General features: G+C 35.0%; 1 protein-coding gene across 4 annotated transcripts in view; it reads right to left on the bottom strand.

Annotated features, from left to right (window-relative positions):
• The window catches only part of YTHDC2 (YTH N6-methyladenosine RNA binding protein C2), a 64,288-nt gene that overhangs the window by 24,293 nt on the left and 19,565 nt on the right, over window positions 1-20,430 (bottom strand). For all 4 annotated transcript variants that reach the window (XM_070462353.1, XM_020888252.2, XM_020888253.2 and 1 more), the window contains 11 exons: window positions 18,595-18,702; window positions 17,359-17,507; window positions 15,379-15,514; window positions 11,518-11,644; window positions 11,061-11,126; window positions 5,925-6,103; window positions 5,591-5,687; window positions 5,428-5,515; window positions 5,261-5,341; window positions 3,248-3,330; window positions 519-624 (listed from right to left, as the gene is read on the bottom strand). In XM_070462353.1, coding sequence (XP_070318454.1) covers window positions 519-624; window positions 3,248-3,330; window positions 5,261-5,341; window positions 5,428-5,515; window positions 5,591-5,687; window positions 5,925-6,103; window positions 11,061-11,126; window positions 11,518-11,644; window positions 15,379-15,514; window positions 17,359-17,507; window positions 18,595-18,702 — 1,220 coding nt within the window. The remainder of the gene's footprint in view (window positions 1-518; window positions 625-3,247; window positions 3,331-5,260; window positions 5,342-5,427; window positions 5,516-5,590; window positions 5,688-5,924; window positions 6,104-11,060; window positions 11,127-11,517; window positions 11,645-15,378; window positions 15,515-17,358; window positions 17,508-18,594; window positions 18,703-20,430) is intronic.

The following is a 20,430-nucleotide window of genomic DNA, read 5'->3' as shown; positions in this document are numbered from 1 at the left end:
TGTTCCATTAAATCAGAAAACTAAAAGGAAAATAATTGATATAGACCAGGAAATCTCAGTGAACTCAGTTACAAAACTAACAAGGTAAGTCCAGCAACTTGAACTGAGATTTTGGTATTATCTTTTGGACCTTAAATGATTTGTTTTCTACTTCTCATTGAGAGAGGCAGAAATGATTTGTTTTCTACTTCTCATTTCTAATTCTCATTGAGAATTTAAAAGGTGAACACTGATGTGGTTGCCAAAATCCTAAAATGGTACAGTAAAAAGAACAGTATATTTACAAACTATATTATAACTGAAATGCACTCAAGCAGCTCTTTAAAATTTTGGAGATTTCTGAATTAAATTTTCTTATAGAAAAAATATTAGTTTTATATAATGACCCTCCATAATATATATTTTAGAATTTTATTTTATAAATTGATTTGTTTTTAAGTCCAATTGGTGTAAGTTGAAATGATCCCTCTCCTCCCTCACCCACAAACATAGCGTTTTAGAATTTAGTAAATTTCCACCTGTAATGGCATCCTCAAAAGCTCTGGAGTCTGAAATTCCAACATATTCTGGAATCGAAGTCTACTGAACAGCCGGAAACAAATTCCAGGTCTGCATCGCCCTGCCCTTAAAATTAAAACACAAAATTAAGGCTCAAACAAGGAATAAAAACCATAAGAGGGAAACTGGAAAAGCAATGTGATTTAGGAGACAGAACAATAAACCAGTATCAGGACATCTGGTGAGTTTCAATCTGTACTCTGAAACTGATTCCCTAACCTTTGAAAAGATACTTCATAGGTGTGAAATTCAATTATTTCATTTACAAGTGAGATTCATGAATGATATCTACCTGACAAGTAATACTTCTAGAAAATAGTAAAAAAATTTTAATACATATATATATATACACACACACACAAATAAAAGTGAATAAAAAATAAAGTATGAATAAATATGTAGCAATTTAAATTTAATCAGTTTTATTAAGCTGATACCAAGCACTGTGTTTAGGTCCACTGATAAGAGTTGTGGAAGTTATGCATTTATACAACTCTAAAGGAGTGTCATTTACCTCATCATCAGAGACTTGCATAATGTTCTGTAAAGTACCAGAAATATACTTTGAAGAAAAGCAGTGACTTTTAATTTCATTTAATGTCCTTGTGTCAGCTAATAGCAAAGCTAATATCAAGTGACAGAGATACAGAAATATCCCTATTGCCACAAAGTTCACAATCCAGAGAGAAAAACAGAACTATAACACAGTGTGATACAAGTTAGAAAATCTGACATTGTTGGACCATTCTTTCCTTCACCATTTCCCTGACTACATACACATTAGTTTTCCCACCTAACTAGCCTCCTCTAAGAAATTCCTATCCTTCCACAGTTCTTAAATGCTGATGTTCCTCTGAGGTCAGACCTCAGATCTCTGCTCTCCTTACTCTACTCTCTCTCCCAAGTGAAATTAATAATCCTCATAACTTCAAATTTCACCCATCTAGGTCTCATTATCCTAATCTGGACCTGTATTTCAGAAGCCTCTTAGCTCCCCCTGGATTTTCCACAGTCAACTCAAACTCAACACAATCAAAGATTAACTATCCTCATATCACCTCCTTTCACATTTCACCTGACAATAGCACCACCATCCACAAAATTTTCTTAGAAACCTGTAAGACATCCTTCATTCCACTCTATTCCCTACCCCTCACCTCCTGAACATACAATCACCAATATTACTCTCCGGAGTACCTCTTGAATTATTTACAGGCATACCTTAAAGGTATTTCAGGTTCAGTTCCAGACTATGGCATTAAAGCACACATAATAAACATAATAACAAACAACATAACAATAAACGATGTAACACACACAACAAAGCGAGTCACAAGAATGTTTTGGTTTCCAAGTACCCAGAAGAGTTGTTTTACACTATACTGTAGTACATTAAGCATGCAATAGCATTACATCTAAATAAGCAATGTGTATATGTTAATTTTAAAAATACTTTATCACTAAAAAAAATGCTAGCCATCATTTGGGCCTTCAAAGTCATAATCTGTTTGCTGGTGGAGGGTCATGCCTCAATGTTGATGGCTGCTGATCAGCTGAAGGCTGGAAGTTATGGCAATATGTTAAAATAAGACAACAATGAAGTCTGCCACATTTATGGATTCTTCCTTTCATAAATGATTTCTCTGAAGCATGCCATGCTATTTGATAGCATTTTACCCACAAAACTTCTTTCAAAATTGGAGTCAATCTTCTCAAACTCTGCTGCTGCTTTATCAACTAAGTTTAGATAATATAATCTTTTGTTTTGTCCTCCTTCTCAGTCAAAAACCCGTTTTTTTAATATTGTTCTCTGCTTTGACAATGTACGTCTAAATGCATATGTAAACATATACAGATACTTTTTAGCACAAGAAAATACTAGATATATGCTTTATACCTTACTTTTTCAATTAATATGAGTTTCTGAAAACTTATCCACATAAGACACATATATCTACATATTTCCTTTTAACAGTTACTTAGTAAGACATTATGTGGCAACAATATAATTTGCTTAACCACTTCACTATTTATGGACATTACAGTGTTCCCAGATTTTTCACTACTAATGATATACTGCCTAAAAGCATACTTAAACATGTATCTTTGCACACATGTGCAAGTATACTCAGGATAAATTATGAGAAGTGGAATCCACTGCAAAAAGGGAGATCCGGATAAACAATTTCAAATCATCCTGTGAAGAAGTCACACCAATTTACACTTCCAGTAACAAACTATGAAAGCCTACTGACCTGTGCTTTTTCCAACTTAAACATTTTCATTGATACCAATCTGATAAGCAAAAACTAGCAGTACCTCATTCATTTGCGTTTCTTCACATATATGTGAGATACATGTGGCATACATGAGGTTAATCTTTATTTAACTGATTTATTCCGAGTTTTTTTGTATAGTACAGAAATTAGTTTTATCTTACATTGCTTTTATTTTCATTTTTTAAATTTTTCACATGTTCTGAGTGTAGATTATACAAGGCAAAAATTTTTACTTTTAATATAACCTAAATTTGACTTTAAAATAAGTATTAAAATGGTCTGCTTTGAAAAAATAATATAAAAATTAAGACAAACATGAAGATTTTAACATTTTATAGAAAGTAGAATATACATTAAATATGTTCCCATTTGAATGGGAATTGAATGAATTTTCATTAAATATACATTACCTGCCTTTTCGTTGTATGGCGCTAGCTTTGGAAATCCATACCATTTTTAACATTGTAACAAAATTCAGTGCATCAAAGGATTTCTGTAATATTTAAATCACCTTCATGTTAATACATAAAAGGTATTTAAGAAGATATAGAAAACATTATGAATATATTTTAACATGACAAGTTTAATTCAGAGTCCCTTTTGACTAATTAGCACAGGGTACTGATTTTTTTAAAAAATCCAGATTTCTCATTATAATCATTCTAAGGGAAAAGAAGAAAAACTAAACTCTGAAGAGCTGTAAAATTTCCTCATGCTATGCCTTGCTAAGCTATTTGTTTTTCTCTACTACACTTGGATAATGGCAGTCAGTTCTGAAAAAGCATCAAGATTGGAGAGAATTGATCTATTCTCTTAAGGTCATTTTCTATCAGATTTACATCATTGTGGGGAATAGGAGTCATCAGGGAAAGACATTTTCTGAAATACTTTTCAGGAGCTGATCAGAGAGAACAGTAATAATCACTAAAGTAATCCTATTCCCAAATGAAGAATTTTCAACCCCATCCATTTTATCCCCTGCTGAACTACTAATGTATTAGCCTATCCAGAATGTTACAAAAGAGAAAGTGAAAAAGAACCACTACTGACCCCACATTTTCACTACTAAAGTGAAAATTTACTATAGAGAAATATTTTAAAAGAATTCATTGCCAACTAGAATATATACAACTAGAATATATAGAATATATATAGAATATACATATAGAATATATACTAGAATATATAGAATATACCAACTCTAGTGACTTTATATCTTCCTTTTCATAAAATAACTGCATAAATAAATATAAATGGGTTCTCTTAATAGTTTATTATGACATTTTTAGAAAAGATGCTGCTTATTTTGTTTTTAATAAAATATTACATTATCAATTTTGTATATAAAGTAACTTTTGACACTATCATCAGTTTTCTTAATAACACACAAAGGTAACTTCTTTTCACACTAAAAATGATCATTTATATCCACTAGAGCAGACATGATTTGTTTTCCCAACATGGATAGCATTTATTTCCTTGAAAAACCAAAAATTTTCAATTCTTTCATGAAAGGACTGACCAAAATTAGGGATACTGAGAATTGGTGGGCACTGCAATACTACAAGGAAATAAACACTGACTTTTATTTATATCAGGTGTTGGCAGAAATGTTTTAGCCTTTGCAGAGGGGTTCTGTTGCAACTACCCAAATCTGCCATTGCAGAATGAAAGCACTCAGACAATGGGTAAAAGTGGACAAGAACGCGGCATTATTCCAATAAAACTTATTTTTACAAAAGCAGTTGATGGGCCCAATTCTTCTGGTAGCCATCATTTGCTGAAGCCTGGTTTTATGTTTGTTTTCTTGAAGTAAAGAGAGTTTCTTTGAACTGACTATTTTTTGAATACCCATTAATACTACATGCAGAGCACTGGACATGTAACAGTGAACAAGGACAGAGTCCATGCCCATAAGCAGAAAGAAAACATACAAAGTATGTAATCAAATTTCCACATTGACGAAACTTTCACTTACTAGCCAAATGCTTCATTTTCTTCCTAATAATTAGTGTGTGTGTGTGTTAGTCACTCAGTCGTGTCCGACTCTTTGCAACCCCATGGACTTCTCTGTCCATAGGATTCTCAAGGCAAGAATACTGGAGTGGGTTGTCATTTCCTTCTCCAGGGGATCTTCCCAACCCAAGGATCAAACCTGGCTCTCCTGCATTGCAGGCAGTTTCTCTACCATCTGAGCCACAGGGAAGCTGCAGAAACTAAACTGTTAGAATAACAAGACAAACCCTACAAACTGAATTGTTTAAGGTAGAATATTCACTTCAGTGAAACCAACATTTACTATGTCAAATTCATCCTAGAACCAGAAGTTTCCCCATTAAGATGAATTCTGCTCATAAAAATATTTATTGTTATGGAACTTAACCTTCTTCATTTAAGTAAAAATGCAATTTATTCATACATACCTCTTTCACCTTACCAGAATCAATAACAAAGACAACATCATTGACTGTGATGCTGGTTTCGGCAATATTGGTAGAAAGGATCTGCAATAGAATTTTATATCATAGTTAATATGAATGTAAAACCAATGACTAACAAAATGGAAAAATGAATATTTTATGAGGCTTACTATTTTTCGAACACCTGCAGGTGGGTTTTTTAATACCTTCTTTTGATCAGATGTTTGCATATTTGAATGAAGCATAAAGACTTGATACCTGTTGACAATTAAGAGAAAATACACTGTGATACCTGTTATTAAAAAGTAACAAATGCAAAGTGTTAGCTTTTACCTATGTGCATTATCAGCAAACCGCTTGTCATCAAACAGGATGCGATCCCTCAGACCAACAATTTCATCATATCCAGGTAGAAAAATCAGTACTGCACCTTGAAGAATGATTTTTTTAACATTTAATCTCTTTGTAAAACAAGAATCAATCAAAACAACTATATATAATGAACTATATATCTGTTTTCAAGTACTGATAAACTCTAATACCTATGACATTTAAAGAGAGAGTGCATTATCAATGGAATCATATAAAAATTTATATATACAAAATATTAATTTCTAAAACAAAGAATATATTTTTGTTCCAGTTCTTTTAGATAATACTCATTTACCAGCTTCACAACTATGGCAGATATTATATAGAAGATGCATAATCAAATCCAAGTCTACTTTTTCATCATCAAAACTATGGTGATAAGCTTTCAGAAGCTCTCTGTCTTCTGCACTGAGATCACTCCCATTTGTTTGAACCAAAGAGCTTTCATCCAGATTTCCAAATTCCAAAGAAGCACTAGAAAAAAAAAAATAGACCAAGTCAAATTCCATTAAAAAGAGTAACCCTTGTCAATTATTCCCATATGTCCACCTTCAAATTTTCAATATACTCTAAGAAGGTGAAGTGACAATTAATGCTCTAGCTATAATGTAATTCATATTTTGGTTTCAATTATATTATTCAAAGTAAAACTTGGCAACAGATCCTTTTTAAAAAGCTCAACCTGAAGACACTTCTTCAAAGCAAATACACAAAACAGCCAACTAGCACATGACATCATTAGTCATCAGAAAAATGAAATTCAAAACCACAATGAGATACCACTTCACACCCACGAGAATGACTATTATCAAATGACAAATAATAGTAAGTGTGAGAGAGGATGTGAAGAAACTGGAACTGGAGTGGAAACGTAAAATGATGTAACCACTTTGGAAAACAATGTGGCCGTTTCTCAAAATGTTAAACAGTGTTACCATGTGCCCCAGCAGTTAGACTTCCAGGAATATACACAAGAAGAAATTAAAATATCTGTCCACAAAAAAAGCTGTACACAAATATTTATACCAGTAATTATTCATAACATCCCCAAAGTGGAAATGAACTGTTCATCATTTAATGAGTGAATAAACAAACAGTGGTCTACCCAGAAAACAGAATATTACTAAGTCATTAAAAGGATGTTACAACATGGATGAACTTTGAAAACATTATGCTAAGTGAAAGAAGCCAATTATAGAAGACCACAGATTATATGATTCCATTTATATGAATTGTCCAGAATATTAGTCTATAGAAAATGGAAGTAGATTAGTGGTTGCCTAGAGCTGGGAAAGTTGAGGAAAAGAAGAAGACTTCAAATGAGCAGAGGTTTCTTTTTGGGGTGATACAAATGTTACCAAAACTGACTGTAGTGATGACTGCATAACTCTTTGAACATACTAAAAACCACTAGAATGCACACTAAAGTAGGTGAATTATATGATATGTGAATTGAATATCAATAAAACTTAAAAAACACAAACTTTTGGTCATCACTTATATTTTAATAGGTTGTTTCTAACTACTCATTATTGTAAACAATATTCTGAAAAATAGTTCTCATTAAAAATAAAAGAACTGTACAGGTGCCAGCTTAACATGACTGCTAATTTGATTCTCCTATACTAAAAGTAGGCTTCCCTGATAGCTCAGTTGGTAAAGAATCTGCCTGCAATGCAGGAGACCCTGGTTCGATTCCTGGGTTGGGAAGATCTGCTGGAGAAGGGATAGGCTACCCACTCGCAGTATTCTGGCCTGGAGAATTCCATGGACTGTATAGTCCATGGGGTTGCAAAGAGTCGGACACAACTGAGCGACTTTCACTTCAAACTAAAAGTAGGTTGATTGTGCTATTTCCCAAAAGCCAGCATCAGCAGAAATTACTGGAATAACCCACTTGTTTCTTCATGCTGTATGTAAAAATATAGACTACTGCCATCACTAGCAACTATCAATATGATTTCGAGAAAGTTCAGTTCAGCTCACTGTCTCTTAAAGAGCTTAACAGAAAAATAAGACTGCTTTCAATAGAAAAAATATGAACCATTTGCAACTTTATACCTGTAGTATTTAAAATTTTTAAGTCTTAAATTTTTAAGACTTTAAAGACTTAAAATTTTAAGTCTTTAAAACGTAAAACATTTCAAGTTTATTGTTTTACTTCTGTGTTGTTTAAAGCTATAAACTTTAACAATCCAGCAAACATAATGAATTTAATTTAAATATTTTAAATTTATAATTGATAATATCATGATCTATATAACAAAAAGAAATCTGACTTAGCTGGGATAATTAAAATATTATACAGATAACTGCTTTTGTGATAATCTGTAGTAACCAGTAAGCTATACCTAACACCGTTAAGAATGGAATTTTCAAAGTGTTAGAACTAAAAGGACTGCAAGTTCTGGGTGCAATTAATGAAATGAGAACAAAACCCACCACACCAGAATTAGCATTTGGATCTGCCAAGAATTTTGAGACACTACATTATCATTTAATGAAATTAAAATGACAAAACTAATTTCATACATCAAATATTTACTTCATCTAATAAATTTTCAAGACTAAATCTATAGATGTTCAGTTCAGTTTAGTTGCTCAATAGTATCTGACTCTTTGCGACCCCATGAACCACAGCACGCCAGGCCTCCCTGTCCATCACCAACTCCCAGAGTCCACCCAAACCCATGTCCATTGAGTCGGTGATGCCATCCAACCATCTCATCCTCTGTCATCCCCTTTCTCCTCCTGCCCTCAATCTTCCCGCATCAGGGTCTTTTCAAATGAGTCAGCTCTTTGCATCAGGTGGCCAAAGTATTGGAATTTCAGCTTCAGCATCAGTCCTTCCAATGAACACCCAGGACTGATCTCCTTTAGGATGGACTGGTTGGATCTCCTTGCAGTCCAAGAGACCCTCAAGAGTCTTCTCCAAAACCACAGTTCAAAAGCATCAATTCTTCGGCGCTCAGCTCTCTTTATAGTCCAACTCTCACATCCATACATGACCATGGGAAAAACCATAGCTTTGACTAGACAGACCTTTGTTGGCAAAGTAATGTCTCTGCTTTTAAATATGCTATCTAGGTTGGTCATAACTTTCCTTCCAAGGAGTAAGCGTCTTTTAATTTCATGGCTGCAATCACCATCTGCAGTGATTTTGGAGCCCAAAAAAATAAAGTCTGACACTGTTTCCACTGTTTCCCTATTTGCCATGAAGTGATGGACTGGATGCCATGATCTATAGTTTTTCTGAATGTTGAGTTTTAAGCCAACTTTTTCACTCTCCTCTTTCACTTTCATCAAGAGGCTCTTTAGTTCTTCACTTTCTGCCATAAGGGTGGTGTCATCTGCATATCTGAGGTTATTGATATTTCTCCTGGCAATCTTGATTCCAGCTTGTGCTTCCTCCAGCCCAGCATTTCTCATGATGTACTCTGCATATAAGTTAAATAAGCAGGGTGACAATATACAGCCTTGATGTACTCCTTTTCCTATTTGGAACCAGTCCTAACCCTAACCTAACCCTAACTCTAATTTTCCATGTCCATGTTCATGTTCCATGTCCAGTTCTAACTGTTTCCTGACCTGCCTACAGGTTTCTCAAGAGGCAGGTCAGGTGGTCTGATATTACCAATATTCAACACTAAATCTATAGATGTAATATAATAAAAACCCAAGTCAAATAAATATTTTGTGTTCCTGAATAATAGATGTTTTAATATATTTTAACTTCATGTTCTGGCATTCTCATCTCTTTAAGAATTTTCCACAGGTTGTGGTGATCCACACGGTCAAAGTCTTTGGCACAGTCAATAAGGCAGAAATAGATGTTTTTCTGGAACTCTCTTGCTCCTCTGATGATCTAACGGATGTTTGCAATTTGATCTCTGGTTCCTCTGCCTCTTCTAAAATGAGCTTGAACATCTGGAAGTTCAAGGTTCACATACTGCTGAAGCCTGGCTTGGAGAATTTTGAGCATTACTTTACCAGCATGTGAGGTGAGTGCAGTTGTGTGGTAGTTTGAGCATTCTTTGGCATTGCCTTTCTTAGGGACTGGAATGAAAATTGACCTTTTCAACCTGTGGCAGTTGTTGAGTTTCCATCATCTTTTAGGATTTGAAATAGCTCAACTGGAATTCATCACCTCCACTAGCTTTGTTCGTAGTGATATTTCCTAAGGCCCACTTGACTTCACATTCCAGGATGTCTGGCTCTAGGTGAGTGCTCACACCATCATGATTATCTGGGTCATCAAGATCTTTTTTGTACACTTTTTCTGTGTATTCTTGCCACCTCTTCTTAGTATCTTCTACTTCTGTTACGTCCATACCATTTCTTTACTTCACTGAGCCCATCTTTGCATGAAATATTCTCTTGGTATCTCTAATTATCTTTAAGAGATCTCTAGTCTTTCCCATTTTATTGTTTTCCTCTATTTGATTGCATTGATCACCGAGGAAGGCTTTCTTATCTCTCCTTGCTATTCTTTGGAACTCTGCATTCAGATGCTTGTTTCTTTCCTTTTCTCCTTTGCTTTAGTTTCTCTTCTTTGCTTAGTTATTTGGAAGGCCTCCTCAGACAACCATCTTACCTTTTTGCATTTCTTTTCCTTGGGGATGGTCTTGTTACTGCCTCCTGTACAATGTCACAAACCTCTGTCTATAGTTCTTCAGGTAGTCTATCATCTTATCCCTTGAATCTATTTGTCACTTCCACTGTATAATCATAAGGGATTTGATTTAAGGTCATACCTGAATGGTCTAGTGGTTTTCCCTACTTTCTTCAATTTAAGTCTGAATTTGGCAATAAGGAGTTCATGATCTGAGCCACAGTCAGCTCCAGGTCTTGTTTCTGCTGACTGTATAGAGCTTCTCCACTTTTGGCTGCAAAGAATATAATCAATCTGACTTTGGTGTTGACCATCTGGTGATGTCCATGTGTAGAGTCTTCTCTTGTGTTGTTGGAAGAGGGTGTTTGATATGACCAGTGTGTTCTCTTGGCAAAACTCTATTAGCCTTTGCCTTGCTTCATTCTGTACTCCAAGGCCAAATATGCCTGTTACTCCAGGTATCTCTTGACTTCCTACTTTTGCATTCCAGTCCCCTATAATGAAAAGGACATCTTTTTTGGGTGTTAGTTCTAGAAGGTCTTGTAGGTCTTCATAGAACCATTCAACTTCAGTTTCTTCAGCATTACTGGTTGGGGCATAGACTTGGATTACTGTGATATTGAATGGTTTGCCTTAGAAATCTTATTAGCAACCTACAAAGTAACTGAAAACTATTATTAGAAAATGTTCTCAGAACTACAAAAATATATATATACCTGTATAAGATACTATAAATAGCTTTTATAGGTCACATTCTATGATTTATATGGCTAATATTTTTCAAAAGGAGTTTGAATTAAAAATAGCAAAAAGTTTTACCTGTAAGATTCTAGAAGATCCACAATTTCAGTCTGACCAAAGTGTTTAGCCCAATCTAAAGCCATCCTGACAAAATTCAAAGGTATCAAATTAAAAAAGAGAAATAATGTTCTCAAAATTAGGAAACTAGTTACTCAAAGTTCTTCATTCATCAATTAAAGTAGAGATGTATGAGCAATTTTACACAACAGCTTTCATTTTTTTTTAAGTTTTTCTTTTTTATTTTCTTAAGCAACTTTATTTATTTACTGGCTGTGCTGCATGGTCTGCGGGATCTTAGTTGCCAACCAGATATTAAACCCATGTCCCCTGAAGTGGAAGCTCAGAGTCTTAACCACTAGACCACCAGGGAAGTCCCCTCACAATAGCTTTTAATATAAAGGCAAATATAAGAAATCAAAAAAGATATATGTAGCTATACAAAGGTATACAAAGGATGGATGCAATTAAAACTTACCAGCCATTTGATGCTTTACTGTGAACATTGGCTCCCATGCTAATTAACTGCTCCACTTGACTTGAGAAACCTCGCCCGGCAGCAACCATCAGAGCTGTTGCACTGGTTTCACTATGTCTGTAATCAACTAAAAGAAAGAAAAGGTATGCAAATGTTAAACGTTCAAATTATTCAAATACATTTTAATTTACTTGAATGTTAAGAGAATTAACCTAGGACATGGTCATTTACCTAAATATATAACAGCACTGTATAACCCTTAACTCAGATCATCCAAGATCTGATACTGATGTGTCATTAGTATAAGCAGGATAAAGTAAGTACCACAAGTTGGAAGGCAGGAGGAGGAAAGATAGTGTTAATCAAAACAGAAAGGAAAGCTACTAACTTGTTGAACTATTAAGTAACCTTCTTAAAGCTAGATTCTGCTTAATCAAATGACAAGATATAATTTAAAAGTTAATTGTCATCAGAATCTAGTAGTGAAAGCTTAAAAGGACAAATGAGAAATTTAAAATGATTTTTTGACATCCTTTTATTTTGCTTTTATTCCCCCATCAATCCAGGGTCGTCTTATAAGATGCTTAAAGAGAGTAACACTGGCAGAAAGTTTACCTCCTATAAAACCCCTCCATGAGAAAAAAAACTTTTATTGAATTTAAATTCCATCTTAAAATATATTTCAAGCAATGTGATATAATTACTTAGAACTAATGTTCATAAAGTACAAAATTGGTAATTTCAGAAAGAAATCACTACTGAGAAAAACCCTCTATAGTAAAACATGTTAACAACCCTCTAAAACATGGTATCAAATATTAATATAAACCAATGGTTCTTAAGGTAGACAGGGGGACTTATAAGGGAATTACCTCAGGGTTTTTATTTCTGAAAGCACTGCCTTACTGCCTTACTGCCTTATTTCTGAAGCTATGCCTTACTTCTAGATTCAGATTCAGTAGTCTGGGGTGGGAAAGCACATGCATTATTAAAAAGATCTGCAAAGATTATGATTTACGTTCACTACATGAGAATTACTACTTCAATGTAGTAATTCAATTCAATTAGGGGTACAGATAAGCGTGGGAGTTTGAAAACAACCAAAAATTCACTAATACTTTTTCCTTCAAGCGGTGGAGCCTAATTCCCCTCTCCTTGAGTGTGAGCTGGACTAAGTGACTGATTCTAGCAAATAGAATAAAGTGGAAAAAATGGTGTGCAACTTTGGAGACTAGGACATGAAAGGTACCTACAGTTTCCTGCTTGCTTTTCCTTTTTCCCTTTTGAATCATACACTCTGGAAGAAGCCAGCTGTCACTTTCTGAGAAGAACAAGGCAATCCTATGGACAGTCCAGATGGCAAAGAACAGAGGCCTTCTGCTAATAGCAGAGACAAACTGAGTTCTCTGACAAACAGCCACAAGAGTGAGCCATCTTAGAAGCAGATCCTCAGTCTCAGTAAACTTTCAGATGACTGCAACCCCTGCCAACAGCTTAACTATCAGTCTACAAGTGACTAGGAGCCAGAACCACTCAGTTAAAGCACTCCCACATTCTTGACTCTCAATAACTATGTAAAATAATAAATGTCTTAGGTTTCTAAGTTTGGGAATCATTTCTTACACAGCAAAAGATGACTAGCATCCAGCATTCCACGGAATGCCTAGTCCTACTAAACCAGCTAATTACTACCTGGCTACACAAGATCACACAGGAAAATTGACACAGTTAAAAAGAAATCTATGAAGCCAAAGGTTTCCTGGATCACATGAAGTATTTTCAACTTCTGTTACCTTAAAATTAAGCATTGAGATTTTAGAAGAGAAATAAAAATATGGAAAGTAAATTACTGTTCATAGAGATATGCTAATCTTTATTTTAGTTCACTACACGCGGCTTAAGACATTAGAATACTGGGCTCTGGAAAATGTCCAATAAAACTATAAAGGAGAGATGACCATTATCAAAGTAATAGTCTAGCAGTCACAAAAGAAATATCTAAAAAGAGGGTCAAAGATAATACAAAAATACTTTAAAATGTTTCATAAATGTTTTAAAGCAATGTGTCTCAGAGTTCAAATTTCCTAACTTATGGATAGAAACCTAAATGAAGCAGGCATTGGACCATATTAGACCATATTAGACCATTTCAAGCATAAAAAAACAATAAAAGCAAAGGCCCAAAGATGGGAATGAGACAGCATATATGAAGAGCAAGAAGATAAGAGTGGCTAAATTACAGTGAACAAGGCAAACAGTAGAAAATGAGATTTAAAAAGACTATCAGAGACTAAATCAGGGGAAAAGACTTTGATTTTTATTCAAAGTGTAATTGAAAGCCATCGGAGAGTTGAGAGAAGAGAAGTGGCATGATCCAATTTCCTTTTCGAAAAGGATCAATCCAATTGTTCTCTGGAGAACAGACTATAAGTAACCTAAGAACAGAAGTTGTTAACAGGTCAGTGTAACAGTCCAGGAAAAAAACGTTGGCTTGGGCTAGGATGGCAGCAGTATAGGCAGTAAAATATGGTGAGATTCAGGATTTATTTATAAGGTAAAACTAACAAGATTTGCTAATGGATTACACGTGAGGTATGAGAGCAAAGTCAAGGATGATGTTATATTTTGTTACCTTAGCAACTAGGTGAATGGTAGTACAGTAAGGTTAGATTCAGTGTGCCTGGGATGGCCAGGCACTTGCATTTTTAATGGGGTCTGAAACTGATAATGATCACTTGAGGAACATTCACAAAATAGCAGGTTGAGAGAGAGATTAGGAGATAGAAAATCAAGTTGTTTGGTGTAAATCTAGCTTTATTCCCCTTACAGACTTCCAACTGGAAATGTCAAGTGGTGAGGTATATTGAAGTGAGAGGGGAGGTCAGGATTAGAGACGACATAAAGTCAGGAGTCATTTTAAATAAATATTTAAAGTTATGACTAGATGAGATTCAACTTAGGAGTAAGTGTAAAGAGAAGTAAAGTTTAAGGATTGAGGGCCGGGACATTCCATATTTGAAGGTCAAGAAAAAGAAAAAAATCCTGCCAAGGAAACCAAGACCTACCAGTCAGGGAGATGAGAAGAAAATAAATCAAGTACGGAATATCAGAAGTAAACTGAAGAACATGTTTCAAGAAGGGAGTGGTCAATTATAATAATGCTGAGAAGTTCAAGTGAGGGGATAAACTATTTGACACCTAAGTCCCTTTCAGTACTGACCTTCCATTACCATCATTCTACCTTTTGTCTAAAAGCCTTTAGGGTTCTAAAACTCACCTCTGATTATTAATATCCATTATATTCAACTAATGAAATCAGAATAAATCATTAGTGAAAATATGTCACATGATATAATGCAGGTACATGTGATTCAGAACTTGAGCCTAAATAACTAAAGTTATACTAAAACTTTTCCCTTACTGAAGGAATAATCTAGAGCAAAAGATAGTAATATTTTTCCATGTTTTGAAATCATAAATCTCTTTGAAAATCCAGGATATTTGGATTTTCAAGGGGGAAGAGGGGTGATTTGGGGGTGAGTATATTTATATCACAAATCTTATACACATAAAAATACTTTTACATATAATTATCATATATTTACAGACCCCATAAAACTGTTTTGGAGACATTAGGCTAAGAATCCTTGATTTAATACAATACTATTCTATTGTACAATATCTATTCTACTATGCTAATAAGAAAAATCCTTACTTGTATATTTGAAATAAGTTCTCCAAAAGAACAAATTATTGGTCATGAACAAAAAGTGAATGTTGAATTTTATTAATTAAACTGTATCTCTATCATAATAAATAACTGCAAGAGTAATTTAAAACACTGAAATAATTTATACTCACCACTAACATTTTCAGTTAAAATAAGGTGAAAGACCTGAGCAAAGGCATCAACATCTTTATGCAGCCATATGTCAGAAAGACAAGCATCCATTTCCTTTATTAACCATGGTTCAAGGCAATTCACATCTTTTTCTGTCTTCAAAAAGAAGCAAAAATTATAAATTACTTAACCTTTGCTGGCAAAGAACACAAGATGGTCATAATGACCATAAGAACTATTAGTCATACAGTGTTATATCAAAGGATTTGACATAAAAGTTTGTCATTTCATCATAAACATTACCATTCCCAATACTGTATCTTGTTTTCACATTCATCTTTTATCTGAGAATGAGTTTGTCAACAAAGCAGTATGATCCAGTCACAATATTAACTGTGCTTCTGACACAATGTGCTGAATATACCTGCAGATCAGTGGTCTTCCCTCCCAACTGTACCACAGAGGAAATATCACCTGGAGCTTGTCAACACTGAAGCCAAGTCCCATCCCAGAGCAAGAACATCAGAATTTCAGATGGAGGCCAGATTCCACGGGACTTTAAATGTTCCTTGGGAGATGCTAATATGTAGCCAGACTTAAGAATCACTAACTTACAGGATCAAAATGCTATTCACTGAACCAAATGGATGTTCCCAACACTAAATAACAATTTTTAAACATTCTTTAAAAGTATACATTCTTTACAAGAATAGTTCATTTGGATACATCAGAACTTTAAACAATGGGAGAAAACTGCCAAGCATATTTGCATTCTCATGCTCAATACAGTTTAATTCCTTTTCTAAAAAATACACAGTCCCAGCCATTAATCTAATTGCCAATGCCTTTTTAAGAACTCTGAGTGAAAGTCGCTCAGTTGTGTCTGACTCTTGCAACCTGTGAGGCTCCTCTGTCCATGGGGATTCTCCAGGCAAGAATACTAGAGTGGGTTGTCATGTCCTTCTCCAGGGGATCTTCCTAACCCACAGATTGAACCCAGGTCTCCCACACTGCAGAAGAGTCTTTACCATCTGAGCCACCAGGGAAGCCCTTAAGAATTCTAAACCACAATCAAAGACCAGAAGGAACCTAGGAAATTCATTAGTTTGTTTTCAAATAGACTTCATGGAACCCAAAGTAGCAGAAGCCCCACCTAGGGGTTAGAGGTGGAGAGTGAGGGATGAGTTGGCAGGATGTCTACAAAAAAGATTTTGTAGAAAGATTCTGTGGCAAAATAAAAGGGAGAAAAGAAGAAGAAACTGAGATCTATGATGTGTAACTGACTTTACAGTCACATAGCTTTCTGGTGGGGAGAAGGCAATGGCAACCCACTCCAGTACTCTTGCCTGGAAAATCCCATGGAGGGAGGAGCCTGGTAGGCTACAGTTCATGGGGTCGCAAAGAGTCAGACATGACTGAGCAACTTCACTTTCACTTTTCACTTTCATGCACTGGAGTAGGAAATGGCAACCCACTCCAGTGTTTTTGCCCAGAGAAACCCATGGATGGGGGAGCCTGGTGGGCTGCCACCTATGGGGTCGCACAGAGTCAGACACGACTGAAGCAACTTAGCAGGAGCAACAGCAGCAGCTTTGTGGTAGAAACACTGGTCTTGATTATACTTGCCTTAATACCAACAGTCTTTTCTCAGTTTTTTCCTAACTTAGCTAATCTTACATTGCTTAGCTCACAGGTCCTTAAATTTTTGACATGGTAAAATATCAAGCAATAATAATATATATATATATATAATAACTACAACTATTTTCTTGAAACAATTTATAGAAAATATTGAAATAATTTTAACTCAGAATGAAACAATAAAAGATGTCGCATTATTGAAAAAAGTGTTTATAGAAAGTTATTCTGAAAAATGTGTTGTAGTCTAAGATAAAGTAAGGGAATTATGCTTTAATAATGCAATAAAAATTATAATCTCATAAAATACTGTTTACACAATTTTCTCTCAAACTATCAGTGTAAAACCACAGAGGTCTTACCAGCTGACTGAAGACAGCATCACCACCATCATCCAATAAATCATACTCTTCAGTCACATTTGGGATAGCTCTCTGTCTCTGAGATTCAGGCTTGAAAGTATTCTCTTGAGCTGAGTACCATTCTGTAAGTGTGGTTTGTTGTTTTTCCTCTAAATTAATTACCAAAGAAAATAAGTAGACACATTCTTTGTTTTATGAAACACATTTCTTTAAAAAAATTAAGTGAATTTGAAAATACCTAAAAGTTGGTCTCATTTTAAAGTTACTTTAAAAAATTAATTAATTAGAAACATTCAATAAAACATGTTATGCTGAACCAAAAGGAGACATGAAACTGCTTTAAAAAACTTCATCTGTTCATCTACTGGTAAGAAGTTTACTTCTATATAAGTACATAATTTAATGAACAGTATTTTATCCATGTAACAAATATTGTTTAAACCAATGACTATATCCATATGGCACTTTGAAGGAAATCATTTACTGAACTTCTACCACCATGCTAGTTGTCTGAGATACAAGTTATGATCAAAGCAAGAAATTTTATAATGTACATATTAGTGATTCAACATTGCACTGTGAAACAGGCATTGCTAATTGCTTTTTTCAAGCAAAGAATCCAAAGAAGATTATTTGTCCAAAGTTATACTAACTAAACAAAGGAATCAAAACTTGAAGTCTTCCATCATGAATAATGTAGTTAAAAGTAACCAGAAGGAACTTAACCTTAATTCAAAAGTGGACATACAGCATAAATAATAAGAGATGTATTAATAGGCAGGTCATGCTACATTCAAAATTCAGATGCAATTCATAACAATATCAAGAGTTGAAGGACTTGACAATTATAACAAAGATGAGCCTTTCATCACTCACATACAACTCTTTGCACTTCCTCACCCGCCTCTCGCTCCCACTCTGTAACATATGCTGGGGGACAGCCAGCATATCATCTTCTCCCTTCTTAAAACAGTGGCTGAATCTTTGGATGCAGACACTCAGCCTACCCAGCTCTGGCATTCCATTTCAATTCCGCTCCATAGATTATAACTCGTGGACATAAACCACAACATAAAAGGTCCATTTGGGACAGTAGTCTAATATAATATTCTACAACTATACACAGAGAGAAATACTTTCAAGTATCCTTGTATCTGCACACTATAAGACTGGAGTACTCTGAAATGTCAGTATCAATAGTAATTTTCTTTTATATTTGTTTGATAAAGAGCTTACCTCGCTGTTTTTCCTTTTTGTATTTTAACATTTCTTTGTTTGTATATCCAGTAGTTCTTAAAATGTCTTCCAAAAACATTTCTTTTACTTCAAATGGTCTTCCCTGTACTAAATAATAGGAGTATTTTAAACAGTCAAGTTGCATCTCAGAGATAATTTGCAATAAAACATGAGATTCTCAAATTAATAAATCTGAGTATTAATCCAAAGGCAATTCCATAGATCAAGTAATCCTCATATTGCCCTTTAAATATAACTTTGATAGACAACTGTTTATTTGCATGTTTTTTCCAGTGTTTGCTCTTCACTTGTGTGTCTGGCATTATACTAGGTACTAGGAATATAAATGGCAAGTGGAAACAGAGTTCCTCCTGTTCTCCTGAAGCTTAAAGATTGCAGTCTAGCAGGAGAGTCAGACCTTAATCCAGTAATTCAGAACAACAATGTAAAAATAAAGTTGTGAAAAGTCCTACGAGAGAGAAGTACAAGATACCATGACAGTACATAATAGGAGAACCTGAGTAAGACAAGAAAAACATCTTCACTGAGAAAAATGAGAACCAAGAGAAGGAGGTAAACAAAATAACTAAGCTACACAAAGAGGAAAGAGTATAATATGAAGAAGAAAAAAAAAACAGTATGCACAAAGGTCCTATGGTGGGAAAGAGTATGGTTTTCTCAAGGAACTAAAAAGCCAAGCTATTTGGAACATGATGTGAGAAGTGATGTGGAGAGGGGGCTATAGTTCAAGATGAGGCTGAAGAAACAGGTCTTATTAAGGGTTTAGGTCTTTATTCTGAGGCAAAGGTCATTCAAAGTTTTAAGCTCATGAGAGTGTTTAAATCATCAAAATTCCACTTCAGAAAACAACACTCTGGCTGAAACCTGGGGAATGGATTTAAAACAGATCAGAGTAGATGGAACAGACTAGGCAGGGGCAATTACAATTCTTCAGGCTGAAGAGGACAATAACCTGAATAAGACTGGTGACAGTAAAAATGGAAGCAGACAGACAGACTCTAGATAGACAGGAAGGAAAATCCACAGAACTCAGTATTAGATTAAATATGGAGGAATGACAAGGAAGTATCAACCACAGCTCTTACAAGTCTAGCTTAAAAAACTGGATAGAGGAAGATGTCATTCTCTGAGGCTGACAAGGAAAGCTAAAGAAAAACAAGTTGGCTTATGGGAGCTGGGGTTTGGTTTTATACATGTCAAATGTTAGTTGCCAAAATGAGCTTCCATTAGCAGATGCATAAATTTTATGTGCCTTCAGTTCAGTTCAGTCGTTCAGTCATGTCTAACTCTTTGCGACCCCATGAATCACAGTACGCCAGGCTTCCCTGTCCATCACCAACTCCCGGAGCTTGCTCAAACTCATGTCCATCAAATCAGTGATGCCATCCAACCATCTCATCCTCTGTCGTCCCCTTCTCCTCCTGCCTCTAATCTTTCCCAGCATCAGGGTCTTTTCCAAAGAGTCAATTCTTCACATCAGGTGGCAAAAGTATGGGAGCTACAGCTTCCAATGAACATTCAGGGCCGATTTCCTTTAGGATTGACTGGTTGGATCTCCTTGCCGTCCAAGGGACTCTCAAGAGTCTTCTCCAACACCACAGTTCAAAAGCATCAATTCTTCAGTGCTCAGCTTTCTTTATGGTCCAACTCTCACATCCATACATGACTACTAGAAAAACCATAGCCTTGACTAGGCAGACCTTTGTTGGCAAAGTAATGTCTCTGCTTTTTAATATGCTGTCTAGGTTGGTCTTATGAACAAAAAGTCCTATAGGTTGTGACTTAGGTGATTTGGTCAATAGTATGATTAACTAA

This window comes from Odocoileus virginianus, unplaced genomic scaffold (assembly GCF_023699985.2).
Source record: "Odocoileus virginianus isolate 20LAN1187 ecotype Illinois unplaced genomic scaffold, Ovbor_1.2 Unplaced_Scaffold_3, whole genome shotgun sequence".
Lineage (NCBI taxonomy): Eukaryota > Metazoa > Chordata > Mammalia > Artiodactyla > Cervidae > Odocoileus > Odocoileus virginianus.
This window is presented reverse-complemented; position numbering and strand designations above follow the sequence as displayed.